A 13,752-nucleotide genomic window follows, 5' to 3' on the forward strand; every position below is an offset into this window, starting at 1 on the left:
AATACATCTGTACAGATTGAGAGGAAATATGAGTGTAATAAGCCTGTTTCTCTGTTGTGCCTCTCAGGACGGCAGTCTTGGCAGTCTCATCGATGAGACCGAGTCTCTTTTCAAGACCAGAGAGCAGGAATATCAAAAGACAATCGGACAAATTGAGGTTCGATTCTGTCTGTGGTTATGATTGTGTGTGTCCCCCTTCTGAACCTCTTCGTTTATGAAGGCGTCTGTGATGAAATATCGTTCTCTCTCACACAGATGGAGTTGGCCACCGCTAAGAGTGACATGAACAGACACCTGCACGAGTACATGGAGATGTGCAGCATGAAGCGAGGGCTGGACGTGCAGATGGAGACTTGCAGGAGAATGATCAAGGGTGGCAGGTGATCTCTCAGATCATTCAGACAATACAGCTAATAACAGCCTATAGTATGTCTACTGTTTGTAGTCTTCAAAAGTGCTAAAGACAAAGCCTAACAGAAGGCCTTTTCACACTTAACATCCTTATTTGCGGTGTCAGTGTCATTGATTGGATGAATGACACCAAATCTATCATTAGAGTTGTCAAAAAGTACCGACTTCGGTACCAAAATTTAAAAATGTGACTACCAGCATTTCCCAGCTTTTTGAACGCTGTTGAACGTATTCTTAAACACCTCTGATTGGCCATTGTGTTGACGCGCTCAACATATATGTCTGTGATTGGCCATTGTGTTGATGCGCTCAATATATATGTCTGTGATTGGCCATTGTGTTGATGCGCTCAATATATATGTCTGTGATTGGCCATTGTGTTGATGCGCTCAACATATATGTCTGTGATTGGCCATTGTGTTGATGCGCTCAATATATATGTCTGTGATTGGCCATTGTGTTGATGCGCTCAACATATATGTCTGTGATTGGCCATTGTGTTGATGCGCTCAACATATATGTCTGTGATTGGCCATTGTGTTGATGCGCTCAATATATATATGTCTGTGATTGGCCATTGTGTTGATGCGCTCAATATATATGTCTGTGATTGGCCATTGTGTTGATGCGCTCAATATATATGTCTGTGATTGGCCATTGTGTTGATGCGCTCAACATATATGTCTGTGATTGGCCATTGTGTTGATGCGCTCAACATATATGTCTGTGATTGGCCATTGTGTTGATGCGCTCAATATATATGTCTGTGATTGGCCATTGTGTTGATGCGCTCAATATATATGTCTGTGATTGGCCATTGTGTTGATGCGCTCAACATATATGTCTGTGATTGGCCATTGTGTTGATGCGCTCAACATATATGTCTGTGATTGGCCATTGTGTTGATGCGCTCAATATATATATGTCTGTGATTGGCCATTGTGTTGATGCGCTCAATATATATGTCTGTGATTGGCCATTGTGTTGATGCGCTCAATATATATGTCTGTGATTGGCCATTGTGTTGATGCGCTCAACATATATGTCTGTGATTGGCCATTGTGTTGATGCGCTCAACATATATGTCTGTGATTGGCCATTGTGTTGATGCGCTCAACATATATGTCTGTGATTGGCCATTGTGTTGATGCGCTCAACATATATGTCTGTGATTGGCCATTGTGTTGATGCGCTCAACATATATGTCTGTGATTGGGCATTGTGATGATGCGCTCAATATATATGTCTGTGATTGGCCATTGTGTTCACGTGCTCAACATATATGTCTGTGATTGGCCATTGTGTTGATGCGCTCAACATATATGTCTGTGATTGGCCATTGTGTTGATGCGCTCAACATATATGTCTGTGATTGGCCATTGTGTTGATGCGCTCAACATATATGTCTGTGATTGGCCATTGTGTTCACGTGCTCAACATATATGTCTGTGATTGGCCATTGTGTTGATGCGCTCAACATATATGTCTGTGATTGGCCATTGTGTTGATGCGCTCAACATATATGTCTGTGATTGGCCATTGTGTTGATGCGCTCAACTTAAATGTCTGTGATTGGCCATTGTGTTGATGCGCTCAACATATATGTCTGTGAGTGTCTACAATAATCAACAATGACATCTTTGATGCTCTTTATCGAGCGCTTACATAGATACAAACAGGAGCGCTTGAAAGCAGCGTCTAATAGTGGATCCCTAATATATCCGCTGATAGACGCCGCTTTTAAACGCTCTCGTGTGTGTCTATGTAAGCGCTCGATAAAGAGCATCAAAGATGTCATTGTTGATGATTGTAGCCAATCACAGACATGTATGTTGAGCGCATCAACAAAATGGCCAATCACAGACATGTATGTTGAGCGCATCAACAAAATGGCCAATCACAGACATGTATGTTGAGCACATCAACACAATGGCCAATCACAGACATATATGTTGAGTGCATCAACACAATGGCCAATCACAGACATATATGTTGAGCACGTGAACACAATGGCCAGTCACAGACATATATGTTGAGCGCATCAACACAATGGCCAATCACAGAAATATATGTTGAGCACGTGAACACAATGGCCAATCACAGACATGTATGTTGAGCGCGTCAACACAATGGCCAATCACAGACATAAATGTTGAGCGCGTCAACACAATGGCCAATCACAGACATGTATGTTGAGCGCATCAACACAATGGCCAATCACAGACATGTATGTTGAGCGCATCAACACAATGGCCAATCACAGACATATATGTTGAGCGCATCAACACAATGGCCAATCACAGACATATATGTTGAGCGCATCAACACAATGGCCAATCACAGACATATATGTTGAGCACCTGAACACAATGGCCAATTAGAGGTTTTTAACAATCCATACAACAGCGTTCTAATGCTAGAGGGAGATTTTTGACAACTCTATCTATTATATAATGTGACTGCGTACAATATCTCATTCCTTCAGAAATTCTCCTTCCATCAGCTCAACCGCGAGCAGTGACTCAGGGAACACTGACGAGATACAAGACGAGTCAGACAAGGATGGAGAGACGGAGGAGCCAATCAGCTGATACCTGCCCAGCCCGGCCCCGCCCTCTTTCCCCCACGAGCTCCAATCAGCTCTCGGGCCACCCAGCAATCGGCCAATGGCTTTATACTGAGGGACAGAGCCCACTCCCACAAACCCAAAATCCTGTAGGTGCTTTACCGTCTCCGAGTCAGAGTGGGGCGGAGTTGATGAGGGTTGTTTTTGTGCTTGACATCAATATCGATGCATCACACGGTGCAACAGCTCTGCTATGAATCGGATCAGTCCCAGCCAAAATACGTCACACAATACACCTGATCAAACCCAAATCCATATCTTGATAAACTGGAAAACGTTCAGTGACACATCAGACTGAAAGCCAATCAGAGCAAAACAGACTGAACCCCCTCTGATCAAACGCATCAGAATGATCTCCTTAACATTTGTGGCTTTTTATTTTTCTAAAAACAATTTCAGAAATCAATGGTTTACTGCAGAAACATTTCGGCCTTTTAAGCCCCGAACCCAGTCTCGAAAGTGGAACACAGAACAAGCTCACGTTCTATGCAATCTGCCTTATTTCGTGATCTGTGTTTATGATTTGCCTTTGTTTGCAGCGCAGGCTCTGTTGTGTTCAACGTTTTAAAGTGTTGCCCAGGCCACACAATGTTTACGCACAGAATCTGTGGAACAGCGTCACATCATTTTGAGCTGCTACCAATGATGATTGAAGCTTTTTCAAGGGTTACAGCTATGTGCCTAAATACTGTATATATTGCAGGTTCATTCTGAATGGCCTTACTGCATTTCCACTACTTTTTAAAGTTGCACTCATTATAATCATGAGGGAAATAATCAAATGTATTTTTTTGATTGTATGGGGACTTTCTTGATGTCTAAGCTCATTTCTTTGCAAGGTTAAATAGTTTTCAGTGGAGGTTTTGATTGTATATAGACCATGTCTCAGCCAACAGGGAATGTTCTGGCAAGGTTCTCTCAAAATTATGAACAAACGATCTTTCAGTGATGTTAATAGAACTTTTTTTTTTTTAAGTTATATGTTCTTTAATAATGTTTTCAAAATGTTAGCACAAAAACATTAATTTTTTAAATGTTACTACATGTCTCAGAATTTTCAGAGAACATTCAAAAGTAACAATCCCAGAATGTTTGCAAAATGGAATGTTTTTTTTTTTTTTTAATTTTTTAAAACTGGACATTTTGAATGTTCAGAGAACATACTTTGTTTGCTGGGGTTGCGTTTATCTGAAATCATACCCATGTCTATAAATATATGTAAACAAGTTGCATTGAGGCCCTCACGATGGCCGCTGTTCCGTACAGATTCAGCGTCTGTTTTCATGGATATGGCTTATAAAGTTTATCTATGTATCTATGATTTTTAATTGCCTTTGTGTTTGTCTTGCTTGGTGTCTTTTGGCTCTTTATATTTTGCATTTTAATCTTGTTTGTTTCTGGGATAAAAAATTGTTCATACGTATTATTTTAATTACATTAATCTAAAAATATGGGAAAATTTGATGGGGTTATTAAACTGATAAGTGATTTAATTGATGTAATTATAAACTCACAATATGGTTGCAGAGGGTTTTTAAAATATATATTTTGTAGTAAATAAGTTAGTGGGCATTGTTTTTGTTCATTCATTTTATTAGATAAAGAGCTGGTATCATATTTGATAAAATTATCTGTAAATTTTGCAGTTTGGTTTGTTTATTTGATATCCAAACCTATCAAATATGGAATAAAGTCTGGCTTTTGAATTTTATAAAGTATAAAATTCACGTTTTTATATTGTTCAGGGCTTTTCCCTAGAAAAAATAAAACCTGCACTGAGTTCTCGCCTTTTTTAACCTGAAACACTTGGTCTAGTTTTTTTGTCTATGGTGAAAATTAAGCTATTTTTTTGTCTTTTCTGAATCTGAATCCATAATATGGGTCAGATGCCTCTTGTTAAAATCTATTTTATGATTTATGAACAAAGAAATGGGCAACAGGCTGCATCGCAAGGTGAACTGGAAAAAGTGCATGTTGCGTGTTTTCTGATTTAATTCCATTGTTCATAGTCTTTATAGAGGAAAAATGAGAAGCATCTCTGCAAGTATCCAAAACAAAGGTATGATTTGGTAAATATCTTTGTGCTTGAACTTGATTGTTGTATTCAGAAGGAGCTTTCTAATTGAAACTGGATGAGAAAGTTATGCTGTGATCATGTTTGTTCATTTTAAGAAAAGCACAAAATGGCAGCAAATGCAGGCTGAAATTTCTGTGAAACATGAAACTGTAATGATGGGGTCATATTGTGTGAACTTTCATAAGCGTACACAACACACAAAATCGAGCTTGTTGGGCGCTTGTATTCACGTACTTGCATAGAATATGTTTCGGGTCTTTGTTTTGTCTGCACATTAATTATGCAGTTTTTCCTATAAGGGTAAACGCATTAGCTTATCACATCATGCCTTTATCAATGAATGTACAGAATATCAGACGATCTCATAGAAATGTTATTTAGTTCATCAGACACAAGATAAAACACTGGATGTTATTGCTCTGTTGGGTCACGTTAGCCTTATTTTACATCACAGTATATTACATACCTTTGACCATATGCGGTCTTTTCTGAAGACGGGTTTTGTCCGCCAAGCTGCAGATACAGTGACGTTGCACAATTACTTTTTAATTTAATATGTAATTTCTAATAGAGCATAAAACACCAGTTCATTAGACCCCTATCAGCAAGTGACGCACCAGTGTCATCGTACCAGCATCAGCGAGCTTCACAGAAAGCCTATACAACAGATTTACAGTTTCTGTAAGATAGTGGCTTTCGCAACATCTCTGGCCTGCATTCTTCTCATAGCACTCTTTCTTTTTATTATAATTACTTTGACATGATCAGTGCTCGTACGTTACAACATTTCTCTTTGTCATTTGTTTATGCTGCAGATGAGTTTTCCTGGTGTGTGAGCAACTGGTGTATGTATCAAAATAATTAATGTAATTGGTGCTGGGTCAAAAAATAAACACAATTGATTCATTTGGTTTGTTGAGGTCCTTTTGTTCATAATGATGTTTAGCGTTTATGGCCATGAATGTAGACTGTGTGTTCATTTCGATAATACACTCACTAGGGAAGCAGAGAAAGTTTTTTTTTTTTTCAAATCCTTTTTATCAAAAATGTATTTATAATAATTAAATCTTTTGACAAGGCAAGTTTATTTAATTGGTATTTCAAAGTGCTTTACATTTAAAAAGTAATTTAAAATAGTCATAAAAATAAAAACATGCATAAATGAAAACCAAAAAGTAAAAAAAAAGAAAGAAAACAGATTGCCAATTTATATAAAATGCATTAAAACAAATAATAGAAGAGATTGAGACGTAAATAAGATTATAATCAAGTTTATTTATTATTCAGTGATTTGTCTGACTGAATTCACTGCACTATTTATTTTATTTTTCATTAAGTGCCAAAGGTATTAAGCACATAATGCTTTTCCTGCACTATAAAACCTAACAGTCCAATTTATTAAATGAAACGAGTTCATTTTTCATTTCATTTAGGATAGAATTAATATTTTTAAATTGAATGGTATTAATCAATTGAATTGTGAAGCTGAATTGAAGTTCACTATAAAAAGTACAGTATTGCCAATTATTTGCAATGGTAAGCAGCTAAAGCTAGGGGTGGCTCGTTGATCTAGGGATTTGATTCTCTTGGGGTGCAAGAGGTCCCGGACGAGCCCTGCCTGCAAGCTGAGATTTGAAGGGCTGCTTTCTGGGGTGACCCACGTGCACCAAGGGCTGGCGGCACAAGAGGCCACTTGACTATCTCCAACAGTCTTGCTTTGCTTCATGATTCCATCATTCGTTTCACAGGACTGTCCTGGACAGGTTCCATGGTGTAATGGTTAGCACTCTGGTCTCTGAATCCAGCAGTCATTTGACTGAAAAGCCTTCAGAAACTGGCCTTGCAAAATAGATGCTCTGCAGTTGTGATTCCCAGGAGGGTCAACTACAAAACAACAGTGACTTAATATATATGCTACCTGAGCACTGGTCATTAGTTGAGCACTAGTATTGTGCTACTATTTACCTTTTCACATAGAAGAGCATGTATCCGTTCTTCCCAAAGTTGCGTGACGCCTTTGCCCAGCTGGTTCTTGTGATGCTGGCGTCACTGCACTCCAGCCAATCAGAGCCGCTGAAGTCCCTTACATGACTGATGTAGTGCCCTACAAGACAAAGGGACTTTAGTATGAAGCTTAATGAGTGAATGAAATGACTGGAAATTTAGAAGAAAGTCTTACCACAATATAAACTGCTGCCCAGATGGGACACGACTCCAGCTAGCCTGTACTGTCCGCCGCAATCTGATGCTTCAATCTGTTGAACACAAACACGTATTATTAGACGATGCTACATTTCAAATGTTTATGAACATCCTCTATTTTCCTCGTTCTATCTATCTATCATCTATCTATCCATCCATTTATCCATCTATCTATGAATTGCTGTCTCTATCTTTCCTGTGGTGCAGGCTCAACACTATTCTTCTTCCTTCTCTTTCTCTGTTGATTTGGCCTCTTTCTGTCTATCACTGTCATCTCCCTGCTCTCTGTTAAACATCATGCATAAAATAAGAAAACACTTCAGTACATATTCAATGCTTAAACATCATTTAAATGTTGTCTTTCAAAGCAACTGTCTTCCAAACGCTGTCTTTTAGAGAAATTCAGGCGAGTGATCGTCCCATAAGTGTCCAGCAGAGGGCAGATGTTTGATGAACTGACACGCACCTGTACTAGAGGACAGTGAAAACTCTTCTGGAACATCCAGGCGATCCTTCAGTTTGCACATTGAGGATCTTACGTCGAAGCGCATGACCAGAAGAACCAGCAATCTGTAGAGATATTCAAATGATCAGAAGTTATAAACTAGCGCATTATGTGTTATCCTGCCGGGAACTGACTAATTAACTAAGTTTCATACCGTGGAAAGTTGATTATTTGCAGGGCCTCTGAGGCTGTAGTGCCGGCACACTCGTTGCAGGAGCATTCATATGAAGATGTCTGGAGAAAAAAAAAGACTAATATCAGCCAATCAGAAACTACATCCTCCTGCTGATATATAATCAGTGCTGTCACTCACTTTGAAGTACTGCTGCAGGCTGTCTGTGAGGCTCCTCCGAGGGCTGATGACCAGCGAGAGGTAGTTGCAATCCTCACTGAAGCTCCTCTGGAAGCCACAGCTGAAACAACAGAACATTAGTGTCACATAACAAAGTCTTAGAGTCTTAAACGAGTGCAAATGTGGATGTGAGATGATACCTGTCACAGGTGCGCAGGCGGTTGAGTTTGAACTCCATGTTAGCAACTGGGCAGGTGTATTTAGGCCAGTTGCTCTGCAGAAACTCGCCCTCCTCCTTCAAATGAGACAGACAGACCATCAGGAACTCATGGGCGTCCTGAGAGGAGAAAGAGTGAAGGGCAATGAGGTTAAATCTTAACTTATTTTATGAACAGTAATACATCAGAGCATATAGATCCGGTTCATCGTCTCACTCACCTGCTGATGGTCTCCCCAGAAATCCGGATGGCGAGTTTCAATGCCTCTCTTGACTGCAGACAAGAGCTTCACCTTCAGCTTCACATCATTGCCTGTTAGCCTGGTCAACTGCAGGTCAGTGAGCGCCCTGGAGAGAAAATCGTAAAGAACTGCTTTAGTATTTTACTCAGGGATATGACAATATGTCAACGACAAATTGACAAAATTACAAAAATTACTAAAACTTTAAAATTAAATATAAAATTAAAAATTAATAAAATAATTATTAGTATCCCAATGATACAAAAATATCGCTGACCTAAGCATTGTGCTCCCCTCATTCCACTGCTCCCGCTGGGAAAGGACATCGTCCCGGAAGGGGGAAGCAGTGAGGAGGCACTGCAACACGGAGTTCATGTAGCATGTGTTCCCTAAATGAGGAAAACTGTGACAGGAGGCATTCAGTTACTCTGTGAAAAGCACATCATACAGGAGAATGTGTGTTCTAGTTGTTCATATCTAACATTTACCCTAAGTGCTTGATTTTAGCTGGCGATGCTGTCGACACAACATCAGCCAGCTTTTCATCCTCCTCCTCCGTGTCTCTCTGCTGCTTGACCTCGATCTGCTCCTGCTGTGGACTGCACTGGATGAGCCGCAGTATCTCAGTCTGAGACAGACCGTTAGACTGCGCCGTCACAGAGGCCAGCACATCGAGAACACTGGGAAAAAATCAGCGATATGTTAATATTCTGCTTTTCCATGTTGGCATTAAATCAATAACTCAAGTCTGGCAACTTTACAAAAATTCATGACATTAATGTTTATCGTAATATCTAAATGCCTAATAGTTGCATTTAGCAGATTAGCGATAATATAGTTTACATTTTGCAATGATACAAGAAATCAGGCAGTTGAGATTTGATATTGCTTTGCGAGTATACTGTATGTATGTGATGTACATACTTATACATCCAACTTTATACAAAGAGCTGTTTTATATATACAGTACAGCTGGGTTATTAATTCATTATGAGCTGATATAGAGATCTACACACAACATTTATTCACCCACCACTCAAGCTCCACATCAGAGACGGGTTGATCTCCGGCTGCATCTGTGAAGAGATTAATAACGCAGTTTGAGTTATTATGCACCACATATTAGACTAATAAATGACAGTGCTTTAAATAATAAGGCAACAGTTGTAATAAACTTCTCTAACCTTCAGGAACCACTGTTCCCTGAAGTTCAGCCAGCAGATCAATCCTCTCGCTCGTCTCGACGGAGGAGGAATTACCCGCAGCGCTGGAAGAGCTACAACCTTCCAGATCTGATGGTTTGCTTTCTGCAGATGAGGAAGAACCATCACTGTTGCTGGAGGAGGTGCTCGAGTCTTCGGGTACGGCTGTGAATGAACCATAGTACTGTCTTTATGAGATATTTTAATGTAGTTATATAAAAAAGCACTACAGTCCACATCCCTTTTTAAGAAAAAAATACACCAAGCTAACCAACATCTGTGAGAAGATAATTTAGTTTTTATATTCAAGCTGTAATGTACACTTGGAAAGATAGATGAGTGTTAAGCATGTAAAAGCTTTAAAGCATTCCCTTACTTTTGATGGCTTCTTTCTCCTGGATGGCAGGCAGCAGATCAAGCTCTGGATCAGAGGATCCACTGACTGCAGGTGAGGAAGAAGCATCAGTGTGTGTGTCGATGCTGGATGTGTGAGTCTCGATGGACTCGTCCAGCTCAGAGAAGGACACACACGGCAGAATCAGCGATAGTATTCTGCGGAAAGCCCGGCGCAGAGATGGGAATTTGCGTTTCCGGGAGGAGGAAGATTTGGGATGATCTGCAGGTGCAGCGGCTGAGAACACCACATCTGGAGAAGATGACATAAACACGCCACGCTTCTTCTTTTTCTTCTGCTCCTTTTTGGGTTTTCGATCCATTTTGTCACACAAAATGTCGCTAACCATTTTCTAAAGAGAAAATAAACAAACGTACTGTAGTTAACAGTAGGGCTGGGTATTGAGATACATTTCACGATTCGATTTCAATTCACAAGCTTGCTATTTGATAAGATATTGAGAACTATACAGGGAACACTCCAAGGTTAAAAAATAAGAACTGATTTTGTATACAAACATTTAAATTGCACTTAAGGCAGTTATAATAGTTATAACTTTATTATTATAAAAACCTGCCTTAAATGCAACTTAAATGTTTGTATACAAATCAGTTCTTACTTTTAACATTGGAGTGTTACCTGTGTAGTTTACATTAATTGAGAATTGTTTTCCCTTGAGAAAATTGACATGTAACGTACTGTAACTTACCTGATATATGTACATTTATTAATTTAGCAGGCGCTGCTATCCAATGAACATCCATAAGTGAATCGATATCGATTATCGAATCAAATAGCAAGCTTGTGAATAGAATAGAATCTAATTGATAAATCTGTCAAGTAAAATGGTGTATTTTAAAAAACAACTGCCATAAACAGGAACCTTTTACATGACAGATTTAATCAAACATACATTAAATATTGAAGAACAGGTCAAGTAAAAATATAATAAATGTGAGGATTCAGTGCATACATTTAGAAAGTGTATTTAGAATATATAGAAAGTTTAATGTAGAAACCTCCATAACGTTTGAGTTTATATTTCAAGCCGACAGTTTATTTCCACTGAATGACTTTTCTGAGGTAACATTAACCTTAAAAATAAAATTCCACAAGCTGTTTTACTGACGTCGTTTCGCGGTTAAAACACTGATTGATCGATTATATGAGACATGATATTGATTTTGGTATCTTTCAGCATAACTACTGATGTCGGTTCATGTTTATTTTTTGCTTTATCTAGTAGTAAAGAGGAAGAGATGATCGGTTAATTTGCCGCTTGAACTGACTGAGCGATCTCTTGCGCCACAGTAAAGAGCGCCAAAAAAAAGACTTTCAAAAATATCCCGATCAAATATTTACTTGAGAAAAGTGTGACACACTAACTTTAGCCCTAGTTGTTTTTTCCAATAGGCACTAAGGCAGAAGTACTTTAATTGTGACTTACCTTACTCCTGCTCGTCTACACCGACCTAAGTGCATTTTAGAGCTCTTTATAGCCGTTGACGCTGTGACGCATTTCGCATCGCTGTGTCTGTGACGTCACGACAAAAGCATTACCGTGTTCTGTGACGTCACGACAAGGCTACCAAGCGGAATGTGTTTTCATTTGAATCAGATGTATCCTAGTTTCAGAAACACGAAAACAGTGTTTTTTTATTTACAAAGTCTTTGATGGCACCTTCTCTATTATTTTACTTTACATTATTATATTTTGTTGTAGCCTATTATGCGTATATGTCGAGCAATCCACTATGTTCTGTTTGGTATCAATAATAATTAGTAATGCCGTGTTTATGAATGCCTGTGATTTTATTTCGTAATTGGGTAAATCTCTCTTACTTTTTCTTGCCGTTTGGTAAAAATGTTACTTATTCCATTAATAAGTGAAACATTGAATTTTCAATGTAAAAAACGATTTATTATATAAAAATATACGTGAATGCTAAATTGACACAATTATGTAAAAAAAAATTCACCATACCTAGAGATTGGCATGGTGTAATTTCATGTAGGCTAATAACTGGTTTGATTTGCATTGAGAGAGATGATCTTATGGAAAGTGCCCCATGCCAATCTTTAGGTGTGGTGAAGGGAATGTGATGATGTGGGATATTTTAATTGCAAAGGCCAAGGGAACTTTATCAGGATGCATAGTATCCTGGATCCATGAAACAACTGGCCTTTTAACATAAAAATCTGCTGCCTCTATGGGAATTTAACATAGGGGTGTCCTGACTTAAGCAACCTTCACAGAAAGCCTATACAACAGATTTACAGTTTCTGTAAGTTAGTGGCTTTCGCAACATCTCTGGCCTGCATTCTTCTCATAGCACTCTTTCTTTTTATTATAATTACTTTGACATGATCAGTGCTCGTACGTTACAACATTTCTCTTTGTCATTTGTTTATGCTGCAGATGAGTTTTCCTGGTGTGTGAGCAACTGGTGTATGTATCAAAATAATGAATGTAATTGGTGCTGGGTCAAAAAATAAACACAATTGATTCATTTGGTTTGTTGAGGTCCTTTTGTTCATAATGATGTTTAGCGTTTATGGCCATGAATGTAGACTGTGTTCATTTCGATAATACACTCACTAGGGAAGCAGAGAAAGTATTTTTTCTTAATTCAATTCTTTTTATCAAAAATGTATTTATAATAGTGCTGTCAAACGATTAAAATATTTAATCGTGATTAATCGCATTAATGCCATAGTTAACTCGCGATTAATCGCACATTTTTATCTATTCTAAATGTCCCTTGATTTCTATTTGTCTCATTATTTTTTCTAATTTTAATGCTCTTATCAACATGGAAAAGTGGATCAGCAGTAAGTTTGTTCTTAGCTGTGGTATCCATGTGTTTCTGTCTGAAGTCATCCATTGTAGAGCTTAGATCGGGCCCAAAAAATCAAGCCCGACCCGAGCCCGTGCGCATTGTGTCCGAGCCCGGCCCGGCCCGACACATAAACTGTAATTATGAGCCCGAGCCCGATTTAAACCCGTCCATTTTTTTAATATGTGGGTGGGTCGTTATAACTGACGTTCTCAACTACTTTCTATGTTACTTTCTCCCGCCCGCAACATTTTTGTCCCGCTCCCGCCCGCAAATAGACTCTTTTTTTGTAGGCTACCTCCAAATACTTTCGCCTACGTGTCGCCACCATACACATCAGCATAAATGCTCCTGATAAATTATTTGTTATTAAAGCATTAACACACAAACCACTGTTATAACATAAAAGCAAGCAGGCTACTGAGTGCATGGTTTGGCATGACTGAATGCGAGCAAAGTGCGCTCCCTTTATAATTCCTAAAAAGCTGACATCAGTTCATCGCAATCTGACACATCTGTTATTATCAATGAAGCTGACTGCACAATGCATCTTCCATAATATATACACTTTGTTTGTTATAATCTGAGGATTTGCCAGCATACAGAATTCAGCACTGAACAAAAAGTCTGCTTTGAGCGGTGAGGGGAGTCTATTTTAAATGCTTCTGATTGGCCATTGCGTTCAAGAAATCAACACATATGTCTGTGATTGGCTACATCCCTCAACGCTGCAAACATGTTATAAAA

The 13,752-nt window shown here is 38.8% G+C and overlaps 3 protein-coding genes across 10 annotated transcripts in view; 1 reads left to right on the top strand and 2 right to left on the bottom strand.

The window, feature by feature from the left end:
* The window catches only part of iffo2b (intermediate filament family orphan 2b), a 46,772-nt gene extending 34,094 nt beyond the window's left edge, over positions 1–12,678 (top strand). For 2 of the 8 annotated variants that reach the window (XR_013194944.1, XR_013194942.1), the window contains 4 exons: positions 68–157; positions 256–380; positions 2,915–5,671; positions 12,216–12,678. Coding sequence is in view for 4 of the 8 variants with exons in the window: in XM_077204163.1 (XP_077060278.1) it covers positions 68–157; positions 256–380; positions 2,897–3,002 (321 nt within the window). In the remaining 4 variants the exon portion in view is untranslated. Of the gene's footprint in view, positions 1–67; positions 158–255; positions 381–2,896; positions 6,021–12,215 lie in introns of those variants that run through there. The other 6 variants (XR_013194943.1, XR_013194941.1, XM_077204163.1 and 3 more) reach the window with 3 other exon arrangements.
* On the bottom strand, positions 6,430–8,966 carry LOC143711955 (ubiquitin carboxyl-terminal hydrolase 37-like). The gene is made up of 9 exons (XM_077204165.1): positions 8,850–8,966; positions 8,552–8,678; positions 8,314–8,450; positions 8,135–8,234; positions 7,976–8,055; positions 7,783–7,886; positions 7,294–7,369; positions 7,080–7,218; positions 6,430–6,998 (listed from the first exon to the last, which is right to left on the bottom strand). The coding sequence occupies exons 1-7, from the start codon at positions 8,945–8,947 to the stop codon at positions 7,365–7,367; spliced, it is 651 nt and encodes a 216-aa protein (XP_077060280.1). The 5' UTR covers positions 8,948–8,966; the 3' UTR covers positions 6,430–6,998; positions 7,080–7,218; positions 7,294–7,364.
* LOC143711408 (uncharacterized) lies at positions 9,057–10,490 on the bottom strand. The gene is made up of 4 exons (XM_077202853.1): positions 10,151–10,490; positions 9,757–9,939; positions 9,606–9,648; positions 9,057–9,252 (listed from the first exon to the last, which is right to left on the bottom strand). The coding sequence occupies exons 1-4, from the start codon at positions 10,488–10,490 to the stop codon at positions 9,057–9,059; spliced, it is 762 nt and encodes a 253-aa protein (XP_077058968.1).
* Positions 12,679–13,752: the final 1,074 nt, after the last annotated feature.

This window comes from Siphateles boraxobius, unplaced genomic scaffold (assembly GCF_051911475.1).
Source record: "Siphateles boraxobius isolate OS27281-9 unplaced genomic scaffold, OSU_SipBor_1 5, whole genome shotgun sequence".
NCBI classification, from domain to species: Eukaryota; Metazoa; Chordata; class Actinopteri; order Cypriniformes; family Leuciscidae; genus Siphateles; species Siphateles boraxobius.